Source organism: Sturnira hondurensis, unplaced genomic scaffold (genome assembly GCF_014824575.4).
Source record: "Sturnira hondurensis isolate 20B ecotype Veracruz unplaced genomic scaffold, ASM1482457v3 Scaffold0018525, whole genome shotgun sequence".
Lineage (NCBI taxonomy): Eukaryota > Metazoa > Chordata > Mammalia > Chiroptera > Phyllostomidae > Sturnira > Sturnira hondurensis.
Window position 1 is genome coordinate 6,947,563 of NW_028091156.1, and position 22,851 is coordinate 6,970,413.

Consider the following 22,851-nt stretch of genomic DNA (forward strand, 5'->3'; position numbering starts at 1 on the left):
CCTCTTGGCAGAAGGCCATTCAGGGTCCCAGACAGGGCTCATTGGTTCTGAAAGTCACTACAGAAGAAGTCTTTGACCTCTAGACGCAGGGCAATCTAGGCGGGTGACTTGAGTCACCTCGGTGCAGGCTGCGTCCAAACCCTTCCGTGACCAAACACACAGCAGCAGACTCTGCCTGGTCCCCCGCAGGCTCACTCTCTTCTTGGGACCACTGAACACAAAAGCCTTTCCTAATGAACATAAACTAAGCCTGGCACTGACGTGCAGTGAATTAGGTTCCAGTGAAACAGAAGTTGCCCTTCCCTAATGCTATCTGGGGAGGCTGGGAAGAAAGGGCTTTTTCATGGAGTTTATGACATCCATAACCCTTCCCTGATCCCATCTGAGAGTTAGAAACTTGAGCACCCCAAAGCACTCGTAGGAGACTGCCAGTTTCAGCACTTAATCTCCTCACGGAGGGGACCCTGAGGAGGTTTGAGAGTGAAATAAATCTCTCTACCCCTGGCAGGAGTTCCCCATGAGCTAGGGCCACTGGTGCCTTCTGCAAGTGGACGGTGTCACTCGGGGAAAGGAAGCCAGCTCCCTGACCTGGCGGTGCTGCACCCGCACACGGCACCTACTTCCCTCTCAACCTCTTGTCGTCCAAGAACTCATTATCTAACAACCTTTGGCTCTGGCCAGGTGGCTCAATTGTTTGGAGCATCGTCCAGTACACCAAAAGGTGGCGGGTTCGATTCCCAGTTGGCACTCATAGAGAAGGCAACCAATTGATGTCTCTCTCTCACATTGATCTCCGCACCCCCCGCCACTTCCTCTCTCTCTGAAATTTATAAAAAACACATCCTTGGGTGAGGAATAAAAAAAAACCCACTTTAACACACCACTAGATGCCCATGAACTGTGGGCATCCCCTCATTGTCCTTGACTTTGGCTAATTCACTAACAGGTAGTAAGCAAGGGCCTGGAGGAAACTATGACCTTGTTACGAGTTTATAAACTATCATACAAGTCTGATAAGGAAGACAGTCAAAACACTGGGCACCAAAGCCAACGTGAAGTGGTCCCTTACACAGAAGTCAGCTGAAGGGGCTGTGGAGCGAGGGGACTTCCCTGTTTCCTGGCATACAATTGTGGGGTCCTGCTGCTGTTTGGGGGACTTGCTTGAATGCTAACATAGATGGGAAATTGGCTTGCTTAAATGAAGAATACAGAGCTTAACTGTCGAACAATGCGAAGGGCTGATCCGTCAGTCAATTAGTATCGCCAAGTCATCAGTGGGCATCGAGCAGCATAAACTAGGAAGCAATTCCTTTCTTCCAAACCTTTCTGCCTTCGCATATCTCTTTCCAACCACATCCTGGACCAAACTAGTGAAACTTCCCAGGCCTCCCCAAACAATCCCGCTCTCACATGCGAACTGACTTCATCCCCCACGAGATTAACAACATAGGCCCTCCTCGCCGTGCCTCATACGACTAGGTTTCACTTACCTGCAAATCTTGCTTCTAGTTCTTCACTTTTATTGGGGATGATGTAATTGTTAGATGCTACAAAGGTGCAGCAGGGACAGTGTAAACTTATTTTAAATCCCAGGTTCCTGTCTGGAAAACATGAAGTCAAGGAGGTTATTTGCCTGCACATCTGTGCCCTTACATCTGCAGCCAACTTGCAATAACGTAGGTCACTAGGCATCTGGGGGGGGCGGTCAACAGAGGGTGGGGGTTACCTTTATGGTGGAGCCACTCATGCACAGCATCGGTCACATCAAAGGAAAGCCATTCCCCTTCGGCTCTTGTTTTCACGACTTTGCTGTCAATGTAGCGCTGGTTTGGTGACGTTATATCCTTGGCTTTGAGAATCTAGAAGAGAGAAGAGGGAGGGACAGAGCTCAGTTGGCAGATGAACAGCAGGACAAAACCAGAGCAGGAACGCTCTTCCAGCTCACTATTTAAATTGAGCTCCACTCCAGAGTATTCACGCAGTGTCCTCAAGAAAGCGTGGCCATATGCAGGAAAACATCACACCCGGCCATTCGCCATGAAAAACAGAGCTACTAAATCAGCTGTGTGTTAGGATAAAGGTGTCAGGAACCATAAAGCCGAGTGTCTAAAAGAAAGTGACAGTAATTATTTTACTTTGCTGACATAAGCTTTGCAAGACGTAAGCCATAAATTCTGCACTACGAAGTTAATGGTTTTGTTATTCTGTTTCCCGACATTTAATTTGGGGAGCTGGGCTGTGGGGAGGGGTCTGGGTCAGAGGGCCCATGCTCACCCTCCACAGGCCCTTGGATTATAAATCTTCTGCTAATAAAGAGAGGAAGGTCCTGACCCCGGTTCCTAAATCCACTGGCATTAAAGAACACAGCATGCCTCAGCTCTTGAGGTAAGTCTCGAGCTGGGGTTTTTACTCTCAGTGTGACTTGCTATGATTTATAAAGATATTCCATATCCTGCAGACTAAGAACAGATTTGGGCAGGAGAGGTCTGGCCCAGTGCGTGGTGAAAGTCCGAGACCAAATCAGCCTGAACACCAAGATTTAGAAGGATGCATTTACTTCAAATAAATAAACAGTAACCGTGGAGGTTCTTGAATTTCTGTAGGAAGTGAATATTGTTAGGGGTTAAAAAAATTCTGTCTTTAAATGACAATGGTCTATTTCCTTTTTTGTGTGTGGATGTATTAGGGTGATGCATTAACAAAATTGCCTGGGGTTCAGGTGCACAATCTTACACACCTCACCTGAACACTGTATGGTGTGTTCATCACACCCAAGTCAAGAGTCCGTCCATCACCATTTATCCCCACATCCCTCCTTCCATCTCCATCCAGCAGTCACCACACAGTGTTTTCGGAACCAGCCAAACCAGGACCCTAAGCCTCCTAGATATAACCTCCCTACCCAGAGCCACAGCCTGCCTCTCCTCAGGGTTTAGGGGCTCAAGCCCTGTCCTGTTTTATATCGCCCTCCTGACATCCAGTCTAACTCCTCTGTGGTCATTTCAGACAGATGGCTTCAGTCTCTCCAACGGGTTCATAAGCTTCCCTGGGGAACGTGACTTCAATTTGATGTCATTTCAAAGCACAGTGTATGATTCAATGGAAAGGCTATCTGAATGTCTAGGAGATTTATTTACTCTCCTTTAAACCTTATAAAACAAACACGAATAATCTTCCTGTGGATTTTAAAATATACTTCTCTTCTGTGTGTATATATGATTTGTCTCAGGTCATTTGGCAACAAATTCATCCTAGAATACTTAGCATTACAGTAGAGTGGGTCTTTTTATTTTCTGGATTAAGCAAGTTCACAAAAGGAAAGAGATTCATACAATTTGGACTCGAGGTGCTGGTGTGAATTTTAGACAAACCCTGCTAGCAGACCTTGCCATTGAGGTCCAGCAAACCCCACTAAGTGGAGAGAATCTAATCGGGGTTCTTCCAATTCTTGGTGAATTAAAGAAGCAAATACACATGACTTGAGGGCTGGGCAAAGCTGGGCTCTGGCCTTGGCGCACGTTATTTAATTTAATAAAATTAGCAAAACACTGCTGTAAGGTCGATTAAGAAAAGAGAACTCGGGGAATTTTAAGTAGCTCTCCCCATGTCTCACGGTGAACAAGGGTAGAGAGGTCTCCGAGCAATGCTATCATTTTCCCACTTCAGAGCCGGCTGGTGAAGGCCATAGATGGGTAGGAGTCGGGTTGGAACACGAGTCCCCCGTACCCTCTTGCAGGTGACAGAGAACATGAAATGACTGAGGCAAAGATTTTTAATGAGCTTATAATTACTATTGGTACGAGATGAAAATGCCTGCAAAGTTAATGCTGATAGCCTCAAAAACCAAGCCAAACAGCTGCCAATCCTCTGAAAACCAAGCTTTGCCTTGAAAACACGCCCTGTTGGGCAAATAAGATCCCACTTAACCAGTTCAGAATAAATGGTGTACTTAACCTAATTTAGGATATCAATGATAAAACAATGGTGGAGAAGTTTCCACACACTTCCATGTGCTTCATTGCCTAAAAATAACTAATATACCCAGAACTCATTTGTTCTGTCTTAAAAATTTTCCCCTAGCTGACCTTCTCCAATGATGCATTATTTTATAATGTTTTGTATATCTTCTTTGCTCCTAATTAGCATAGTGTGTGTCTTATTCATGTTCACATCCTTAACATTTTGACATACTGTCTAGAACAACACATTGCTTTCGTTGTTGAATGAATTACAAATAATATATATTAATATATCTATGATACATTTATATAAACATAAATATAATAAATACAAGTATATGTAGTCTCAGAATTTTAAAAATAAGTCATGACCATATCAACCAAATAGGCAGGAAACACAATGGAAAATCTATGGAAATGCTTCACCTTACAGTGAAGGAGTAAAGCTGAATGATCTTGCTTGAAAAGTGAACCAAAGAAGAGCAAAACTATTCTGAAACATTTTTCTTTGCAAAATCTCATTAGAAGGTAAGTGCTTTCTTAGTCACAGAACCAACACTGGTAAGTTCTGACAAGGAACAACTCGGTATTGTCATGTGGGTAAAAGGTCCTCTATATCTTCTTTACTAGTTCAAGACCAAGCCAATTTAAACCACCCAAGAAAGACAGCTAGCCAGCTACATGATTTTGAAATGTGGAAGTGACTTTGGTTCTGTGGGCTTGCTGTCTCAAGCTCTCTGGCCAAGGAGTTCTTTAACACACTAGTTGCAGCTTAACTCCATTCTTCCTGCTCCAGTCCTCCATGCAAACAGGAAACGGCTGCTCTCCATCACTCAGAGAATATCCCTCATATTCCTGGAGGCTATTATTAAGTCCCTCCCAGGATGGTCCAGCGCTCGCACGCACTCACTCTCTCTCTCTCTCTCTCTCTCTCTCTAAGCTATATAAACCCAGTTCCTGAAGCTGATACTTACAGGGGCAGTTTCCCAAACCTTTAATCACATGGGTCTCTAACAAGGATGAAGGGTGGTATCTAAAAGTTCACCTCCCCCAGCTTCGTGATTTCGCTTCAGAACTGGCTAGAAAACCTTCCAATCACGTCTCAAAGTCTCCAGTCTTGACTTCCAAAGTATCTTCTTTCTAAGAAGAGGCACAACCTCCGTATTCCCTGTTTACCTTCCACGTACCACCCACGCTGAATGGAACTGTAAGGGAAGAAATCAACCCGCTGCTCTTATCTGACAGTCCTTTCTTAAACTCAAGACTTTATACAAAAATGGCCAGACCGATCAACCGATCAACCTCTCATTCTATTTTAACCTCTTGTCTCTGCCTTCCCCTAATCTCCCAACGAGTGTGTTAGGTGTTAATGGTTGTGAATATACAGACTGTTTTCTGTACAACTACAGGTGTTTCTAAATTTCTTTATGCATCTTTACCTGACAAAGAAAATCTAGTTGAATAGTAGAAACTCTCTAAACAGCTGGCCCGGTTAACCAGCATGGGACACTGGTTCTGCGATATCTATTAGCTGATGCCCACCGAGTGCTGGGCCTCATTGCTAGAAAGCGCCTGTGTAATAAGTTCCAAGCACGTCTGGCCTCACCAGTGGAGTTGTACACTTAGCGGGTAGCAACTGTGTATGTTTCTAAACGTGTTTATGATAGTTGGACTTGATAATGTAATTACACAAGTTAATTAAATGGTCTAGAAACTGATGAAATGCAGGACCAGAAGTAAAGAAGGATGTTGCTTTTTTTTTTTTTAACTCCAGTGGTGTGCCTAGAAAATCTTCATAAAGATCATTTGCTTAAAATTTTTTGTAAAAGTTTGGTGATTCCTCAAAAAAAAAAAGGTAAACGAAGAATTACCATATAATCCACCAGCTCTACTCGCAGGCGTACACCCACAAGCACTGAAAGCAGGGCCCTGGGCAGAGACTTGTACACCGATGCTCACGGCAGCGTTACCTGCAGCAGCTGAAGGGCGAAAGCGACCTAAGTGTCCATCTGTGGACATGCATATAGTAGAACTTCATTCAGCCGTAAAAAGGAAGAAAATGCTGATACGTGTTACGACATGGGTGAGTCTTGAAAACATTATGCTAAGGGAAATAAGACAGGCACAAAGGGACAAGTATGGTGTGACTTCGCTTCTCTGAGGTACCTACAGCAGGCAACTTCATAGAGATAGAAAGCAAAACAGAGGTTCCCAGGCGCTGTCAATGAAATGTTTCTAGAATCCTTGGCTTTAATTGACATTCTTCTTTAAATAACAGAACAACCACCATTCCTTACTAAATAAGAAAAGAGAGCTTCTAATACATTGAAAAGGAGCTTTAGCTGTGTCTCATTTAGCTACCACCCACAGTGATGTTGGAACGTTACCTTCACTATGTTATCTATATTCTATGCAAATTATCCATGTATCACCTTTGGCAAGCCTCTAAGTTCTTCACTGAATTACAAAACTCCCGACATGAAGGGATTCATTCATCTCTCTGCCACGGGAAAGCGGCCAATCAGGGAGTGGATAGAGGTGACAGTTGCTGGTGTTATCCAATAGTTTGGGGGAATAAATACATAAAAGAAATAGTAGTCTAGATGCAAAATTACAGCTGGAGGAAATCTTAGTCTTAAAGGCATGATGCCGTAAATTAACTCCGGATTTGGCTAGACGCGAAGAACACCCCTTCCACTCCTATGAGGCCTTGCAAAGAGCTATAAGGGAACGTTGGAAACTCCACTTTACTTTGCATACTCAGACATCGACAGCCCTACAGGTGAGCCAAGAAGCCAAAGCAACCAGACTTCTAATGGAAAGGGAAACTTCCCCATGGGGCAGCGGAGAAAAACTGACACCAGCTTCACTAGCGTCAGCGCATCTTGTTATTGTCTTGAAATGCATTGAGTGCTTTCAGTGTGGCCATTCGCCGTGGCTCACATGGGTTAACAAACCGACAAAACACGCACTGTGCTGGCCATGAGCTCCATCCTCTCTGATCTGCCGGACTTTGAGTTATGGACCTCAGCATCGTGAAATGTTCACGTTAGAAAGGCACGTAGGAGTCATCTGTCCCCAAGCAATACGCTGCATTCTCCACCATCTCCGTCTCCGAAGACTCCTCCTGAGGTATGAGGAGTCCTGCTCCTCTTCGCCAATGGACGAGCCATTCCATTTCCTCTGTGGTCCCTGAGATTTCTTAGAAAAACCCATGTGCGTGTAGAAGTCATCAGTGTAGTGAAAAGGTTCCTAGGCTTTGAAGTCAGGCAAACGTATACCGTCACGTACCGAATCCATGATCTTCTTATTTACGAAAGGGTTGATAAAACCCACTCACATTTTTCCTAGAGAATTAAATGACTCAGAGAAGGCAGAGAGCCTATTACATTGCCTGGTATGCAATAGACGTGAGTGATTATTATAATCAAGTCACTTACCTGGTTAAAATCTTCCAGAAGCTTCTACCGTCTGGTGAATAAATTTCAGATTCCTCAGGTCAGTATTTAAGACACAACTAGCCACCGCCCTGCCACCTTAGATGTGCCTCTCATTTCTGGAATCCCAGTCTAAACACTGTCCCTAAGCCATGTATTTTATGTCCCAAACGCTGTGTTTAGATAAGTATCCCTACCGGAATGCCCCCCTCTGATTTTCTCCTAAAAATGAGACAAATTATAGAACAACAACAACAACAACAACAAAAAAACCCTTTCTATTATTTCTTCACTCTAGCTGAAATCTATAAAATTTTAAAATGTTTATTTTTTTACTAAAAAAAAACCAACTGTATTTTTACTCCAAAGGCCAGTGTTCTTGTCCAGGCTCCCCAAGCAATTACTGGTTGGGTGGAGCAGTCAGCCCCTGGCCCTCGGAGGATTCCAGGGGACAGCTGTGTGTGTGTCAATGTTAATTTCTTCCCAGGGGAGATCAAGCCCCGAAAAGACAGAGGGGAGCAAAGCATGGAAGCCTCCACACCCCCTGTGTTCTGGTTTGCTGACGGTAGCAGCTTCAAGAAGAGGTGTTCGTTGCTTTAATTGGGGAGGAATCTGATGCTCCGGGTGGAAATCCTGATAATCCCATATTTACTCTCACACACACAGACATCAGCGCACGCTTGGCCTATCTGCAGGAGAAACAACGGATTCTCCCTAGTACTTGACATTTGTTCTCCAGAAAGCTTTCACAGCCTGGGGAGGAGCCTTCCGCCCTCAGGACAAAACAGATGCCTGCACACCCTACAGAGATTATATATGTAACATATATACATTATAATGTATATATGTATACATATATAATGTATACATTATATATGTATACATATATATGCATATATATATGTAACATTATATACATATATAAAAACAAAAGGAATCATCAGATAGTGTGAGCCACTTTATACTGCGTTTTGCCCTTTCTAGTTACTATACTGCACTGCAAAATGAAAATTAGGGAGAAAAGCCAAGAAAGAGAATTTCCAGAGAATTGGAACTTAGGGACGTGGCTTCTCTTCCACCGGGGCATAAACACAGCTCTGTGTTCCCGCCTAACAGCAGCCCCCTAGAATGAGGCCGGGGGGTACCGAACAAGCTGGGGGTACCGAACAAGCGGACACAGGGCCTGATTACCCTCAGAGACCTCACCAGCTGCGCATCACCGTGGCCTGTAATCACCACGGTTCTTTTGCAACTGCGTCCCCTGGGAGGTGGTAAGGAAGGAGGGGTTACCTCCCCGGAGCGCTGTCACGGCCTCAGAGCAGACTCCTGTGGCATCCGCGCCAGCTTCCAAAGACAGACGCGCAATAGAAACACAGCCTCTCCAGATCTGGAGCTCGGGTGCCTTTATTACTGCGTCAGTCTATTGTCTCTTTCTGCACATCGTGCACAGTTCCTGTCGGACACCTGTCCACGCGCAGTTAGGATGAAGGATGGCCTATGGAGAGCTTTATGAAAATGACACACCCAGGCAAGTCTCTCCTTCTTAACGAAAACACCCTATATTTCTCTATTGTTGCTTGTTTTCCCTTTCTCTACAGACGGGCCTTTGTGCGGACTGCGCGTGTGCATGAAAAAGTGAATTCATTTCTGCAGGTGGGGGATGAAGGAGCCCTTTGTGTGATCAGAAGCCCCTCGGAAGCTGCAGCCCAGTCATGTGCCTATGACCAGTATCTATAAATCACGCAGCAGAGAAGGAGATTCAGCCGGCCGAAAGTAGGAGCACAGGCCAGCAGAGAAACGTGGGGTACAACTGCCGATGGCAGACTCAGAAGGGGAACGGAGTCAGGTGGGTCCTGAAGGCCGAGCCACACAGCCTGGGACAATGGATTCTGACAACCACCACTGCTTCCTGCCTCAGGGTGGGAGCCAGTCTCCCCACAAGGCTTTAAAGTTTCTGGGGCTGTATCTTCCTGTTTTCTTACTTGATCTTCCCTTCCACTCCCACTCTGACCAGACACTAACACACTCACGCCTGGGGAGCACACTTCTAACACCCTTTCTTGCTTCCTGGCTACCAGTACGCAGGGGGCTTCTGTCATTTCAGCCCCTGCTTATATTCAGCTGAGCACTTTGATTTAGGACGTGTGACTATAAAGTAACGAGTCTAAGACAATGATAATGCGTCTGGTTTTTCTACAAACATGCAGGTTTGTAGGTTACCCAAGAATATCAGTTTCATTAATTGATTATATCATATTTTAACTACATGGTTGTTACCTACTTAATCGACATTAGTTGTGAATAAATAACAGAGAATGGGCATATATATACATATATGTATATATTTCTATCTCTTTTTTATATGAATAAAAGCACATTTTTAAAACAAATGTAGCAGAATTTCTAAATCCAAATAAATAAATGACCACACCCATAACCTTGGATCAGAGGGGGACCCTGTCCATCGGAGATGACTGATGTCATTACAGCATCATTTTATAGCCACAAGCCAACTCCAGGGGAAACAGAACCCGAGTTCCAGATGACGAGCCAAACCTGGATCACCACCCACCCCTTATGCACCCAGCATGCCAGACCCTTACACAGAAACTCCTGGGACAAGAACAGCTATCAACATTTTATGATGGAAAACTGTGCCTCAGGCTGATGCATGACTGGTAAGACCAGAAAGCGAATGAGAAAAGGCAGCAGGTGAACCCAGGGTTGACAGACAGCAACGTTTCTCTTCTTTCCTGTCCTGAGCTGCTTATCAGCAACAGAATGAGACCATTGCACACAGAGGGAGTTGAAGGTAGGACCTCAGGAAAGTAGGAAGCAAACTGCAGGGGCAGCTACAGAGAACCCAGACTCTGCAGCAACAGGGGCCGGGGCGAGTGTTCATTTTTAAGAGATCTCAAGCAGATTTTAAAGTTAAGGGACTGTTTCTTTAAAAAGTTCAACTTCAGTGCTTTGGAAATGGTAATAATATTGAATAATAATAGTAATAATGGTTACCATCGAGTAGACCGATATTCTGCAAGGAGCATCCTTATATTCTCTGCCTCACAAAGTCCTGGCCCAATAGGTGCTTGTGTCCACAGTTTGCAGGTGTGGAAGTCGCCTGCATGATACGACTTCCTCTGACTCTCCAAAGGGGCAGAGCCATACTGTGAACCCATTTTGGCCTGAGGCTAGTTTGGTAAAGTGGTCAAGAGCGTGGCCTCGGGGGCCAGACTGCCCGAGTCCTAATCCTGGCTCTGCCTCTTGGTAGTTGCACAGGCAGAACAAGTTTCTCAACTTCTCTGTGCCTCAGTCTCCCCATTTGTAAGATAAAGATAATAACGCGCCCTGCCTTCTAGGGTTATCGCTCTGATTTCCATAGGAAGCAAGCCTGTCATTCAATCCTGTTTTTAAAAAAACCCTGGGATATTAATAGCCTTGAGCAAACAAAGTGTATATTATACCTTACAGCTTTTTTTTCAAAGTGGGTTACTATACGGTGTGTGTCTCCCAGGTGGCACTGGGGTGAGGACCGGTGTGAAAGGCATGACGTGCTGTAAAATCCTGTCCAACAAACAGCACAGGCTACCATTTTGTCTTGTTGTTTTCCAGTAGCACTTTCTGCAAAGTCTAATTGAACAGTCAGTTTTTTGGTCTGACCTCTTTTTAGTTTATACCCCGTGGGGCAACGTGAGAAATGAAAGCTGAACTGTGTGTGTGTGTGTGTGAGAGAGAGAGAGAGAGAGAGAGAGAGAGACAGGCACACGCATGTGTTTGGGGTTAGGAAAAATGGGATATTTTCACGAACGTCCTTAGTGCCATACTCCCCAAAATGTTAGGATCCTCCACCTTCATTTGGCAGCTATAAGGCACCTTAAAAAGCAGGCCTACACTATCAACCTTGAATTTTCACTCTAAACTTTTAGGGGTGCACATAGTTTGAACTCGTTTGCAGAGATGATATACATGTGTGTAAAATGTTCATGATGGAAGTGGCTGGCGAGTCACTTCTCACACTAGAATCTCTGCTTACTTAGTTGACTCCATAATCACCACTTCACCCTTTTATCCTCAATACTGAAGCCTCACTTAACATTTACTACACAGCTTGAAACCCAAAATAAAAGGGTGTGAATGGCCTAGGGTCAAGGCACTGTTTTCTAGATCTTGCGACTGGTCCCTAAAAAAGCGATTTCATCACTTTGGACAAACTGGTGATTGTCTAAATGCAAGTTGAAGCCGGCATTAAAATCCAGCTCTTGAAGGAAGAGGTCAGAGAAGGCGAGAGGACAGACTGTGTTTTACTCTCTCCTGTCAATGTTTGTACAGAGTATTTTGTAGAGGGTGGAGTTCCCTGGTCAAAACAATGGGGACTCCAACTGAGGCTGGATGTCTGTTTGTCCCCCAAACTCAATGGCCACATGGCTCCTCCTTGGGCCACAGTCAAGAAATTGAAGGTTCCTTTGAAATCCAGGAGTTAAACTTCAGTACGCCCACCTACTGAGTAACAGAGACCCATCCACCGACTGCAATCTACCAGGCTCCCTGGCACCAACACGGGCGGCTTCACATCAGCCCTGTGCAAAAATTGGACATGTTTCTCCCAATGCTTGATGCCGTGGGAGCCCAGTACATCCCATGGCCTCCCCGTGAGTTCTTTTTGCATGAGGTCTTTGTGGTCTGAAGCAAATAAGTTCATCTTAAAAATAACCTGGCCACTGACTTGGGCAGGTGATTCCGTGAAGGGCTGTTTCTCTTGGAGTCACAAGGCTGAAAAGTCCAAATTGAAGAAAGGGAACTAACACATGTTAGTGCCTCCTCTCCATCTGGCAGTTCTAAATAGTGTTTCACGTCCCCCTCACAATAAATAGCAAGCGAGTTGGGAATTCTTAAGAAAACGGAGGTTACAAGGCCAGCGCCATTGAACCCTGCACCACGCTGCCTCACCAAGGGTGAACAGACAACACAGAGACAGTCGTTAAATCCCAGGACACACTGAAACACAACAAAGGTGGTCCTAAGAGGAATAAAAGAAAATACTAGGCCTCTTAGCCTGTTCCTATCTCGGTCTGACTTGTTCAGATAGCCCTGCTATAAATGTTGGCGGGCTCAAAAGAATGTCCTGCTTCAGGCAGATCCCCTTGGAATTATGTGCCTGTTCACCCAAGGGGCCTAATCAAACACAGCAGGCTGCCTCCAAACTTTCAGAACTCCCTTTCTGGAAGAAATGAGTCCTGAGGTATTTCTCTGGATACTCCAGATTTTGCTCTGAGAGTGCCCTCAGTATATGTAGATTCACAGCAAGAGCACCCTGTTGAGATGCAAATTACAAGTCTTTCCCTCCCCCAGATACTGAGCAAGTGGAAAACGGAGGCTGAGTGGGATTTACCTCCAGCTGGGGCACCAGTTACAGGCTGATGCTGGGAAATACTCAGAACTGAAGATTACTCCTCTGTACGGGGTTGGTCCAGCAGATGAAAGACGGCTACAACTTCGGCTACAACTTCTCCGTGAGGTTTCCCATCAAGAGATGGGGTCTATTTCCTTTGCCTTTGAGCCTGGACCATCCCGTAGCTCATTTGAGCCACAGAATAAGGTGAGAGCAATGCTCTGTCAGTTCGGGGCCTAGTCTTTAAGAGGATCGCCCCCCTCTTCCTTGGACACTTGGACTCCTCAGGCTGACCGCGTCTCCATGGAAGACCTCATGGAGACACCCTGAGACCACCTGCCAAAGAGGAGGGGTTCAGCTGAGCCCCACTTTCCAGGCATCCCACCGAGCTCCAGCCACATGAACAAAATCAACATAATCCTCCAGACCAGTGCAGTGGCCACCTGAATTCCACCACGTGACCCCGGTCAAAGGCACGCGGAACAGAGGAACCATCTAGCCGAGCCCTGCCCAAGTTCATGAGACATAATATGGTGAGACAGAATAAAGCATGAGATGCAACAAAATGATTGTTATTGGAGGCCATGACATTTGGGGGTAGTGCATTTTTCAGTGAAGAGATCACTGAAAGTTACAAAGACACAAAGCTGGTCAAGTTTGAAATGAGCAGTAAGTGGGAAATGTGTGGGGGTGGGTGAGAAGAGCCTAGAAATAAATGAAAGTTCCAAGGACCTCTGAGGTCAGCGCATCCAAATAGCACTTCTGTGGCTGTCCCATGGGATCACAAGGTCATGGGTACCTTTACATAAGTTATTAATTTGGGGGCCTCAGCCTTCACTCGTGACCCAGGGGGCCTCACATCAGTGCAAGATGGTGGGCACCCTTGCCCACGTTGGTGACATTCAATTCAAAGAAGATCCCTCTTCTCTGTTTTCCCCTTCACATAACTCTGGGCATGACTTTAATCATAAATGCAAGAGCACCTGAATGAAAGAAAGATGTAGTCACATTTCCAAAAGTCCTGAGAGCTACACTGAATATCGTTTAAGTTCAAAGTATTCCCAGGACACTGAGCATATTCCTGAACATTCCAATAAAGACTGTCTTTGGTGTACATTTCTAAAAACATAAGGATCATAAGGATTCCTATTTGTAAAAAGTTTGGTTTTCACCTTTATTTTACTTTTTCCTTTCCTCATCCCCTTCACCTGTCAGAGGTGACGTGGGGTGGGACAGAGATAAAGAGCTGGTTAACTGTAAACAGGGTGAGGTTTAGGAAAACGGGCCACAGCAGGCTGTGAGCACTGGTGTGCGGACAGAAATCTCAAAGTCTAAAGGGTTATCTGTTCCTGGCGGTGCCTTCCTCTGGCCCCCAACCCTTAATTCAGGGCTTCTAGCTTCCTGTGGTCCCAGAGAGAAGCCGCCTAGTCAGAGGTGAACCCAGGCCCAACGGGCTCTGCCTTTCTAGGGAGTCGGCTGCCTATGTTCATGACCACCACCGGATCTGGGGGTCTCTTTGACTGACTTCCTGGACCTGGGCTGTACTTCTGAGGTTAGATGGCTGCCTAGCTGAGCCTCAGATAGATAAGCAGTTGTTGTTCTTCCTTATTTTTCCTCTACTATGACCTCATTCTGGATTCCTGCATTCAGTGACAATGGGCAAGTCCATGTTCATCCTCTCCAGACAGTTCCACCTTTAGGGTACCCTTGCCAACGGGGGACTCCAGTCCAGGAAGATCTTGTTGCTCGTACCATGGAGCAACCTCAGCAGCAGTGACCTCTGAAGAGGCACGGCCACTAAGAACTCACTAAGGTCCTCAAATTGCCAGGCTCAACGGACACGGGACACGTCCCCTAGCAGAGATGAGGTGGTCAGGCAAACTATCCAGAATCCCGCTATCAGAGGCTCCTCCACAGAGAAGAATGTCAAGGCCAAAGAAGAACAGGGATTTAGCAGCTTATGTAACAGGCAACAAAACCTAAGAGACCCTGCCTTCCATTTACGGAGCCGCGTCCCTGGAACAGGGCCAGGGAATCATCTGTGAGGCTGTCGTCCGCACAGAGAGGCATGGCAGGGTGATTTAATTGAAAAATAAGAAAAAAAGAAGACATATCAGCAAGGTTTTGTTTTTAGTTTTTAAAATCACCTAGAAATGGAGCTGGCTACCTTTGAACTAGCTTTTTTTTTTTTTTCTAGAGAACCCAGGCTTTGCTTTTTGTTCTCCCTCCAAATATCAATCTACCCTCTGGCTGGCCTAGTTTGTTTTAATTTTTCTTCTCTTCTGGTTGTACTGCGGCAAAGAGAAAGGGGAAGACCTGCCACGAACAGTACGGTGTGTGGTCAGAAGCGGGCAGCTGTGGGTCCCAGCCCTGCCACTTCTTAGCTAGGTGTCTTTGGGCTAGTGACTTAACTTCTCTGTGACTCAGGGTCCTTCTCTGTAAAATGGAGGGAAAAAATACAGCACAAGAGAAGACCTTAAATGGGTAAAGGTGGTCAAAAGGTATAGACTTCCAGTTAGAAAATAAAAAAGTCCCAAAGCTGTCACGTACAGCGTGGTGACTGTGGGACTATTGTTAACAATCCTGTATCGGACAGTTGAGACCTGCTAACAAAGTACATCTTCAAAGTTCGCATCACAAGGGAAAAATGTGTAACTATAGGAGGTGGTGGGTGTCTATCGAACTGACTGCGGCCGATCACTTTGCAATATAGACAAATACTATATCATTATGCGATACATCTAAAACTGGTACAGTGTTCTACGTCAGTTACATTGCAATAGATTATTTTTTCATGCAAACTCCGCAGTGCGGGGGAACATACTACCTATGGAGAGCTTACAGACGGTCTGGCCCACATGTACGCTGGACCTAGCAGACTGTTTTAAAAAGTTTAAACTTATTCTCTGAGATTGCACACACAATGGGTTTTTTGGGGGTGTCTTTTTTGGCATGGTAATTCATTTTCATAATAAGTACAAAGAAAATTCTTATCCAAATTACCAAAATATTCAAATGTTTGGAATGCAAGATAATTTGAGTTTTCCTCATACAAAGTTGATTCCTTCCTTTTTTTCAAGCAAGTCCACTTTTAGTTCACATGGTCGTACATGCCTACTGCTTGATGTTGGGGTTCTTGGGAAGGGGATTTGTTCTCGATCCTCCTCAGTGTCCCTGGAGGGACAACCTTCTCCCCATCTCTCCTCACCTCCAGCCACACAGCACTCTCTGTCTAGTAGTACCCTCAATCCTTCAAGACTCTGTCTCTGCCCAAGCCGCTCCACCCTCCAACACCGATCAAAGATCCTGTTTAAACAGGTACTTCTTGAGGCCCCGCCCAAATGTCAGCGCCCCTCTGACCCTGCCCTGTGTGCACGATGTCGCATCCACGTTGCCTGTTCACAGAACTGCCTCCCTCCCCAGACTCTCGTGGCTGGGTGGGGCCTGGGACTCTGCATTTCTCACAGCTCCCAGGGGATGTGAATGCTCCCAACAGTGGGCGCCGCTTGGGTAACATGCATTCAAGAACATCTCTGAAATGTCAGTCATCCTCGTCGCCTTTTGACACAAATGACCCAGTGACTGGACTTAGAGAGGTGAGGGAGATGGTAGGCAGGCCTGAAATAACAGGAGACAGGTGCAGGCAGGGGACTGAGTGTGAGCGAGGCGGGGAGGTGGCAGAGAGAATCAGAGAGGATGCGGGCAACGGAGAGAGAGGAAGAAAAAAGAATGTAGAAGAGGGAGAGAGACGACAGTCGGAAGGAGGATAAAAGAAGAGAGAAAGGGACAACAGTCACAAGACGAAGAGAGCGGAGGAAAGAGAGTAAGTGGCTTCTCTCTTCAGGGTGGAAGCGGACCCAGGTCATCTGACTTTGAAGATGCGGGGTAACCTCTGAAAGAGAGCCCTCCCGAGGGTGGTCCTCTGGCCATCCACCCTGCTGAAGAAGCAGGCTCAGAGAGTCACCACCCCCATCCAGAGCTTCTTCCTTTAGGAATAACAAAGGAGGGCCCACGCTGCCATTGTGAATGTGCAGGTTGGTTTACATTGGCTCAGAAAATCGAAGAGAATATGAAGACTTTTACCCCAAGTCTTTGAGCTGATGGTCCATGGAAACAACCTAAACGGAGGTTACCTGGTACAGTTCGATCCGCTGTTCAGCAACCCTGGCTTTTGGGTTCTGTAAACGAAACACCCTGAACTCGGCCTTCACCAAGTTGGAAGCGTTCTTCTCCATCGCTGAGACGTCAAACCGGACGATTCTGGAGTAGGGTCTGTAGAAAGTGGGCGGGATAGCATCTGCGAAAAGTGAGGGCAACCATTGAAAACGAGAAAAATCCATTGTTCTCACTCAGAAAAAAAAATGCAGCTTGAGACGGTCTCGAGACACCATAAGGAACATATCTACAGAATGATTTTGTTTTCAATGGCCAATTTCATACCATTAACCATTTAACTCGAAAAAAAAATAAAATAAACATGTGCGTTTGGTTATAGGAGTAGCAGATTAATAGAGATTAACAAACCACTTCCAGCTCCATTTGCGGGCACGCAGTTAACCCTGTCCTTTGAAAGTTGACATAGCCGTGGAAAATGCTAGATGGTCGTGAATTGGAGCATGTTCGTGACAGCTGATGCTGGAGTGAGCTGTCAGACTCGCATATACTTTAATCACATGTGCCAAGAAAATAGCTCCTAATGGCAAGCAGTTTGCCCATGTATTTTTTTTTCCTTGAAATGTTGGCATCCAAATGTTCTACTCTAACCAGGTTCATGTACGGCATCTTTTTTTTTTTTTGTCTCAATAGTTTGGTTTTTAAAACATGTGACCAAATACACCCTCTAGTTAGGTTAGGATGAGGAAATTTGATTAACAAAAAAAAGCTATACCCATACACTGGCTATTCCAGTATATGGAATACTAAAAATTCTTTATTCAGAATGATGGTGGTTGGTGGGAGGGGACCTTGACTAATAAAGAGAAAGAATCAGCCCAAACCCCATCAGTTCGGAGCCATGAGATACCCAGACGCAGAAAGCACGTAGCAAGTTCAAGCTCACGGGCAGCTAGAGTTTTGTCATGACTTTGTAGTCGTCTGTCATTGCGTTGAAGATGCAACTGAGGCTATACCAAAAGCACAGCAGGGGCAATCCCACCCCCATTGCCCCACACAACACCGTGTATTGAGCACCTACACTGGACTGGCCACTCGGTACAGATGCTTCTGCAACCCTCTTCCAAAACCTCCTGCAAACACTCTTCCAGTATTCCGGAGGGCTCTGGTGGCCTCACAACTCTCCCCTAGCCTGTCCTGAATGATGTAGCTTCACTAGCACAGAATCATTCACTGGTGTCGATGGCTCTGGACAAATGGTTTGATGACGCCTGCATTATGTTTGTTTATTTTGTTTCTCCTGCCCCATGCAGTTTTAAGCATCTCGAGGCCAGAAGCCACATTTGCCAAGTCTTTCTTTTCCCCGTATCTAGGGCAGGGCTCTGCACACGTGCAGTTTACCAGGAATCCACTGCTTGCCTCGTTGGTCATCAACGGGGCCTTGAAAGACTCAGGCATCTGGCTATCGGTAAGGCTAAGCTCTGACTAAATACATGAGCCATCTTGCCGATCTTGAAACAGAAAGAAACACTGTTCGTGATTTCTTGAGAAACCCATGCCCTGGTGACCACACTGAAAAAAGTGCTAAGGACACGCCGACATTTCCTGATTGAAAGGGCTCTTCACCCTTTCGCCCTCCGAGCCTGGGAACCGGAGTCCATCCCTGCTTTCCCGGGGTGCTGGGTTCTCAGAAAGCAGCTCACGGGCGAGGGGTGGACCGCAAGCCCTGCTCTCTGCTTGACGGCTGCTTCAGAAACGACCGGGTGAACTGGGGCTTGGTAGCTCGTGAGCCAGAAGCCTCAAACACAAAGAAACGAACAAACAAGCAACACTGTAAGTCTAAAGCATCCGGGTTTGGAGGACAAGAACGTACACGTGCCGACACACTGACAGCCCGCTGCATTGTGCTGTGAAACAGTTGGTGGGCAGTTCGCAGGTGAGCAAGCATTCAAACAGGAACGTCATTCACACAGGAACATTCGGAGTCCCTGGCATAGCAATTTGAAAAGGTAGCTGCAGAGAAGAAATTGATTTCTCTCTTTTCTGAACTTGCCCCCTGCAGGTGATCAGATGGGTTGGTACCAGCTTGACTAGCGCAGGCTAGAAGCCCAAGCAAAGAAGCCTGAGCAGGGTTGGACCATGCACTTTGGCTTTGCATCCACTCTAGTTTGGCCAGATGCTTCCACCGGCCCAGTGGCTGCATTCGTGGCCCCACGGCCTCTCCACTAGACAGCAGAGGCTGCGAACATGCTTTGGAAGAGCGTCCCGGAAGAGCAGAGCTCATCTGGCGTGTCTCCTGCCATTAGAAAGCGCAAACATCTAGCTCATTTTCCCCATCGCCTTTCAGTGCAACTCCCCGGGCCTCTTCCACCAACACCGGTTTCTCACACTCACCCCCCCACCCCCCCATCTCATCCTTCCATAAAGTGTGTAAATAAGTGCTCTTGAGATTTATTTTTATTCTCTCTTGTGTTTATTAAACTTTGAGCCATTTCCCCGCTTTCTGGTCTCCTGCCCATACACACTCTTTCTTTTTATGGCTGCCGCGGACCGCGAGGTCAATTTTGTTTCTTCTTCCTCTAAGCACATCGTCCGACGATTCTGTCCCAGGCTTTTGAGCTCTAAAGGGGCGTTTGCAAATATTTACAGGAGGAGCTCAATAGTGGAGCGTGCTGGCTCTGCTCTGCTCCCTCTGCCTTGGCAGGCAGCCCTCCTCCCCTCTGGTGATGGTAACCATTCTGTTTCTATTTCCACCGCCTGATAATACCAATCTGCAGTTTGGGGTCTTGTTTTACAAGTAGAAGTGGTTAACACATGAGATGAGAAGACAGCGGAGCAGCGTCCACCAGTGACTCTGCTTTGGTCTGGTAGCCACAGGAGAGCTACTAGGCCAGGAGGACTCCCCACACCCTTGCTCTGGCTGACCAAGGACTGACAAACCACGGTCCCAGCTGTCCTCTGTTGTCACCTGCTATGGGTCACCAGCCCCCAGCCCGGTGGAGGAACTTGAGTAATTTGTGAAATGTTTCTACATTTGGGAAAAAAAATCATAGTATATTGCTCTGGCCTAGTCTGGGACCTGCCCTTACCTTGTCAAAGCTTTCAGATGGGCTATGCAGGAACAATGGAAAATGGCCCATCCACACCCAGCCAGGCCTGATCCACCCACTTCACCTCGGAGGGTGGAGCTTTTTCTCTGTGTTCTCCGAGAAGTCTTAGAACGGCAGATCTCTCTCTCAAGTCCTCTGCCATTCCCATCCCCAGTCCTAGTCCATGGCCAGATGGCCAGGTGCTTCTGCTTGACCTTGGCCTACTTGCCCTCACTCATCCCCAGCGGGTTCTTTCCTTTCAATCCCTGACCCACTTTTTTCTTTTCTATTCTTTTTTCTTGGTCAAATCGATTTCCCTTCCACCCTTTGCATTAATTCAGGCCACGAGGCTGATTCGGCTTCCCCTTCCCTACATGTCCTTGGACCTTCCTCTCAGGGACAATCTTGCACATAGAAGATTCCAGAATGTTATCAAGTAAACAGTGTTCCCTCACCTCAACCCAGGCCTCACATCCCTGTTGAATTGAAGCTGGGGACTGGACAGAGGGAGGGAAAATAAGGAAATCTGACTAGTTATTTGTCTTCCAAGTCACAGTGTACAGAACGCCTAATTACAGCACTTATCACAAACTAGGAATATAAGCATCATATGTTGACTTATCTGTTCCAAATAATTTATCTTCTCATTGTATGTCATCTTCTCTCTACCTAAGCACCTAGAGCAGTTTATAAACGTGTCTACATATCCTAAGTCCTCTCCACTGCAGAGAGAAATTATAGTCACCCGTATATTCTCAGGTTCCCCACCGCCATCCTGTAATATTTTGCCTGTTTTACAAAAAAAAAAATAAGGTGACAGGAAAAGTCTACTGCCCCCCAAACATCTCTGTCTCAGGCGAGTCCATCTCCCACTGAGACAGTCAAATTAGCACTATGTAAATCAGTACTATGTAAATTAGCACTATGTAAATTAGCACTATCTAAAAACACTGTTAGTGAAACACAAAAACTAAAGAAAGCTCTTGCATCACCAACATGTGATGAGCTTTGACTGAGCTCGGGGGCGGGAGGCCTGAAAGGAGTCCCACGGGGATGCCCAGGGCCCCGCGCTTCCCCCATCTACCTGTCGTTTACTCCCTGCTAGGTTGCTCAGACCCCAAAACTGCCAGGGAAAGAAGCATGGGACAGACACTGGACTCTTCGGCGAAGGCGCTCTGGGTGTCTGCGAACCTATGGCATCTGCCTTGCCTGGGAACCTGTGACAGGCAGGTTATCCAGGGCAGTCTGACACCCCATGGAACTGTGAGCACCGCACTGGGCTAGGGTACCAGTTGGCTTCTGGCTGGTGAGACCAGTGAAATCTCACATAGGCACAGGCAGGTAGAGGGACTGAGAAGAAAGGGAAGTTAGCATCTAACAACAGCTTTTCGGGAGCCAGCAGGAACCAAAACCCCCAAAGGAAACTGGACTTGGGCCTGTGTCCTTGGGGAATTTCCAGGACGAAGCAGACATGCCTAGTGCAGTGGGAAAGGCAGAAAGCGAGGGTATGGAGAGAGTTGTTCGAGGTCTGGGAAAAGAGATTGACCAAGCAGTCCAGGCTCCTGTTATAAGAGGCATGTATGGACCCCATACAGCAGGAGTTCTCAAACCACGGGCATGGGGCGGGGCCTGGGCTCTGCATTTTGTCAAACTCCTTAGGCAATTCGTATGTACCCTGAAGTCTGACCACCACTGAAGGACAGAAGAAAGGACATCCACAAAGAAAGAGAGAAAGAGGCAATTATAATGCACTCCTTTATTTTTGAACCATCTCCTGCTAACATCCTGTAAAATTGACTTGTCTAATGTAAATGCCACGGGAAGATCTTTGTCTGTTTTGGTAAAGGGAGAAGCCAAAGTTTCCAGGAAGTAGTAGCTCAATAAATATTTTTGGATGGTTAAAAAGGAAAGACAAAGGAGGATCTAAATGTTTTGGCAGGCATTCCACTCAGGAATAAAAAGAAGATGGAGAAACACAGAAATTACAGCCGCACAAGACCTCCGAGCTTCTTCCAACAGAAGAGTCAAACTTCCCCGTGATTAACACTAATTGTCGAGCTCGACTGCACATTTCAAACGAAAGACTACTTTTTATTTGTAAAATGTATACATATTTTTTAAATCTAACTTTTCCAGTTACAGTTGCCCTACAATATGACCTTAGCTTCCGGCGCACAGCACAGCGAGAAGACAGGTAAAAACACCTTGCTAAACGATCCCTCAAGAAGTCCAGGTGACACCACCCAGAGTTATTACAATATTAGCGACTGTGTTCTCTAGGCTGCACTTTTCATCCCCGGGACTACTTTTATGGCTGGTAATTTGTACTTCTAATCCCTCCCACCTTTTTCAAACTGAAGAACTTTCGCAACACCCAGGCCTGGGACCTGGCCCCCGACCATCCGTCTCACTGGACTTGGTGGGCTTTTCTAACCTCCTAAGACGATGCCCAAGCCCAGGCTGGAGAGAGCACCCCTCAGAGAAAGGACCTGGTAACACCTAGCTCAAAGAAGAGGCGACTTGGAGACAAGAAACCCCTTTGGAGATTCCAAACACTTCACATGGAAAGTCCCTACTTGTTCGTACAGCCAGGGAGTCATGTTTTGGCTCAATATATAAAGAGTTTGTCTCATAATTTCAAAAAGTCAAAAAGGAAAAACCAGACTCGACTGTCTTTCAGTGTTGGGTGCACTCACCTCACGAGAAGAATTTATGTCCTTCGGAGACGTGCCCTGTCCCCCAAAACATAGTGGGGTGTCCTGAATCTGGGGGCGGGTTGAGCCAGGTGGCCAGCCAGCTTCCTCCCAGCTCTGCCCTGACATCATTCTCATCCTGATGCTCTCCACGGGTGAGCTTCCTAAAGC

The 22,851-nt window shown here is 46.3% G+C and overlaps 1 protein-coding gene across 3 annotated transcripts in view; it reads right to left on the reverse strand.

Moving 5' to 3' along the window:
• TGFB2 (transforming growth factor beta 2) overlaps window positions 1-22,851 on the reverse strand; it is a 65,719-nt gene that overhangs the window by 5,171 nt on the left and 37,697 nt on the right. For all 3 annotated transcript variants that reach the window (XM_037069390.1, XM_037069387.1, XM_037069388.1), the window contains 3 exons: window positions 16,919-17,082; window positions 1,727-1,859; window positions 1,491-1,601 (listed from right to left, as the gene is read on the reverse strand). In XM_037069390.1, coding sequence (XP_036925285.1) covers window positions 1,491-1,601; window positions 1,727-1,859; window positions 16,919-17,082 — 408 coding nt within the window. The remainder of the gene's footprint in view (window positions 1-1,490; window positions 1,602-1,726; window positions 1,860-16,918; window positions 17,083-22,851) is intronic.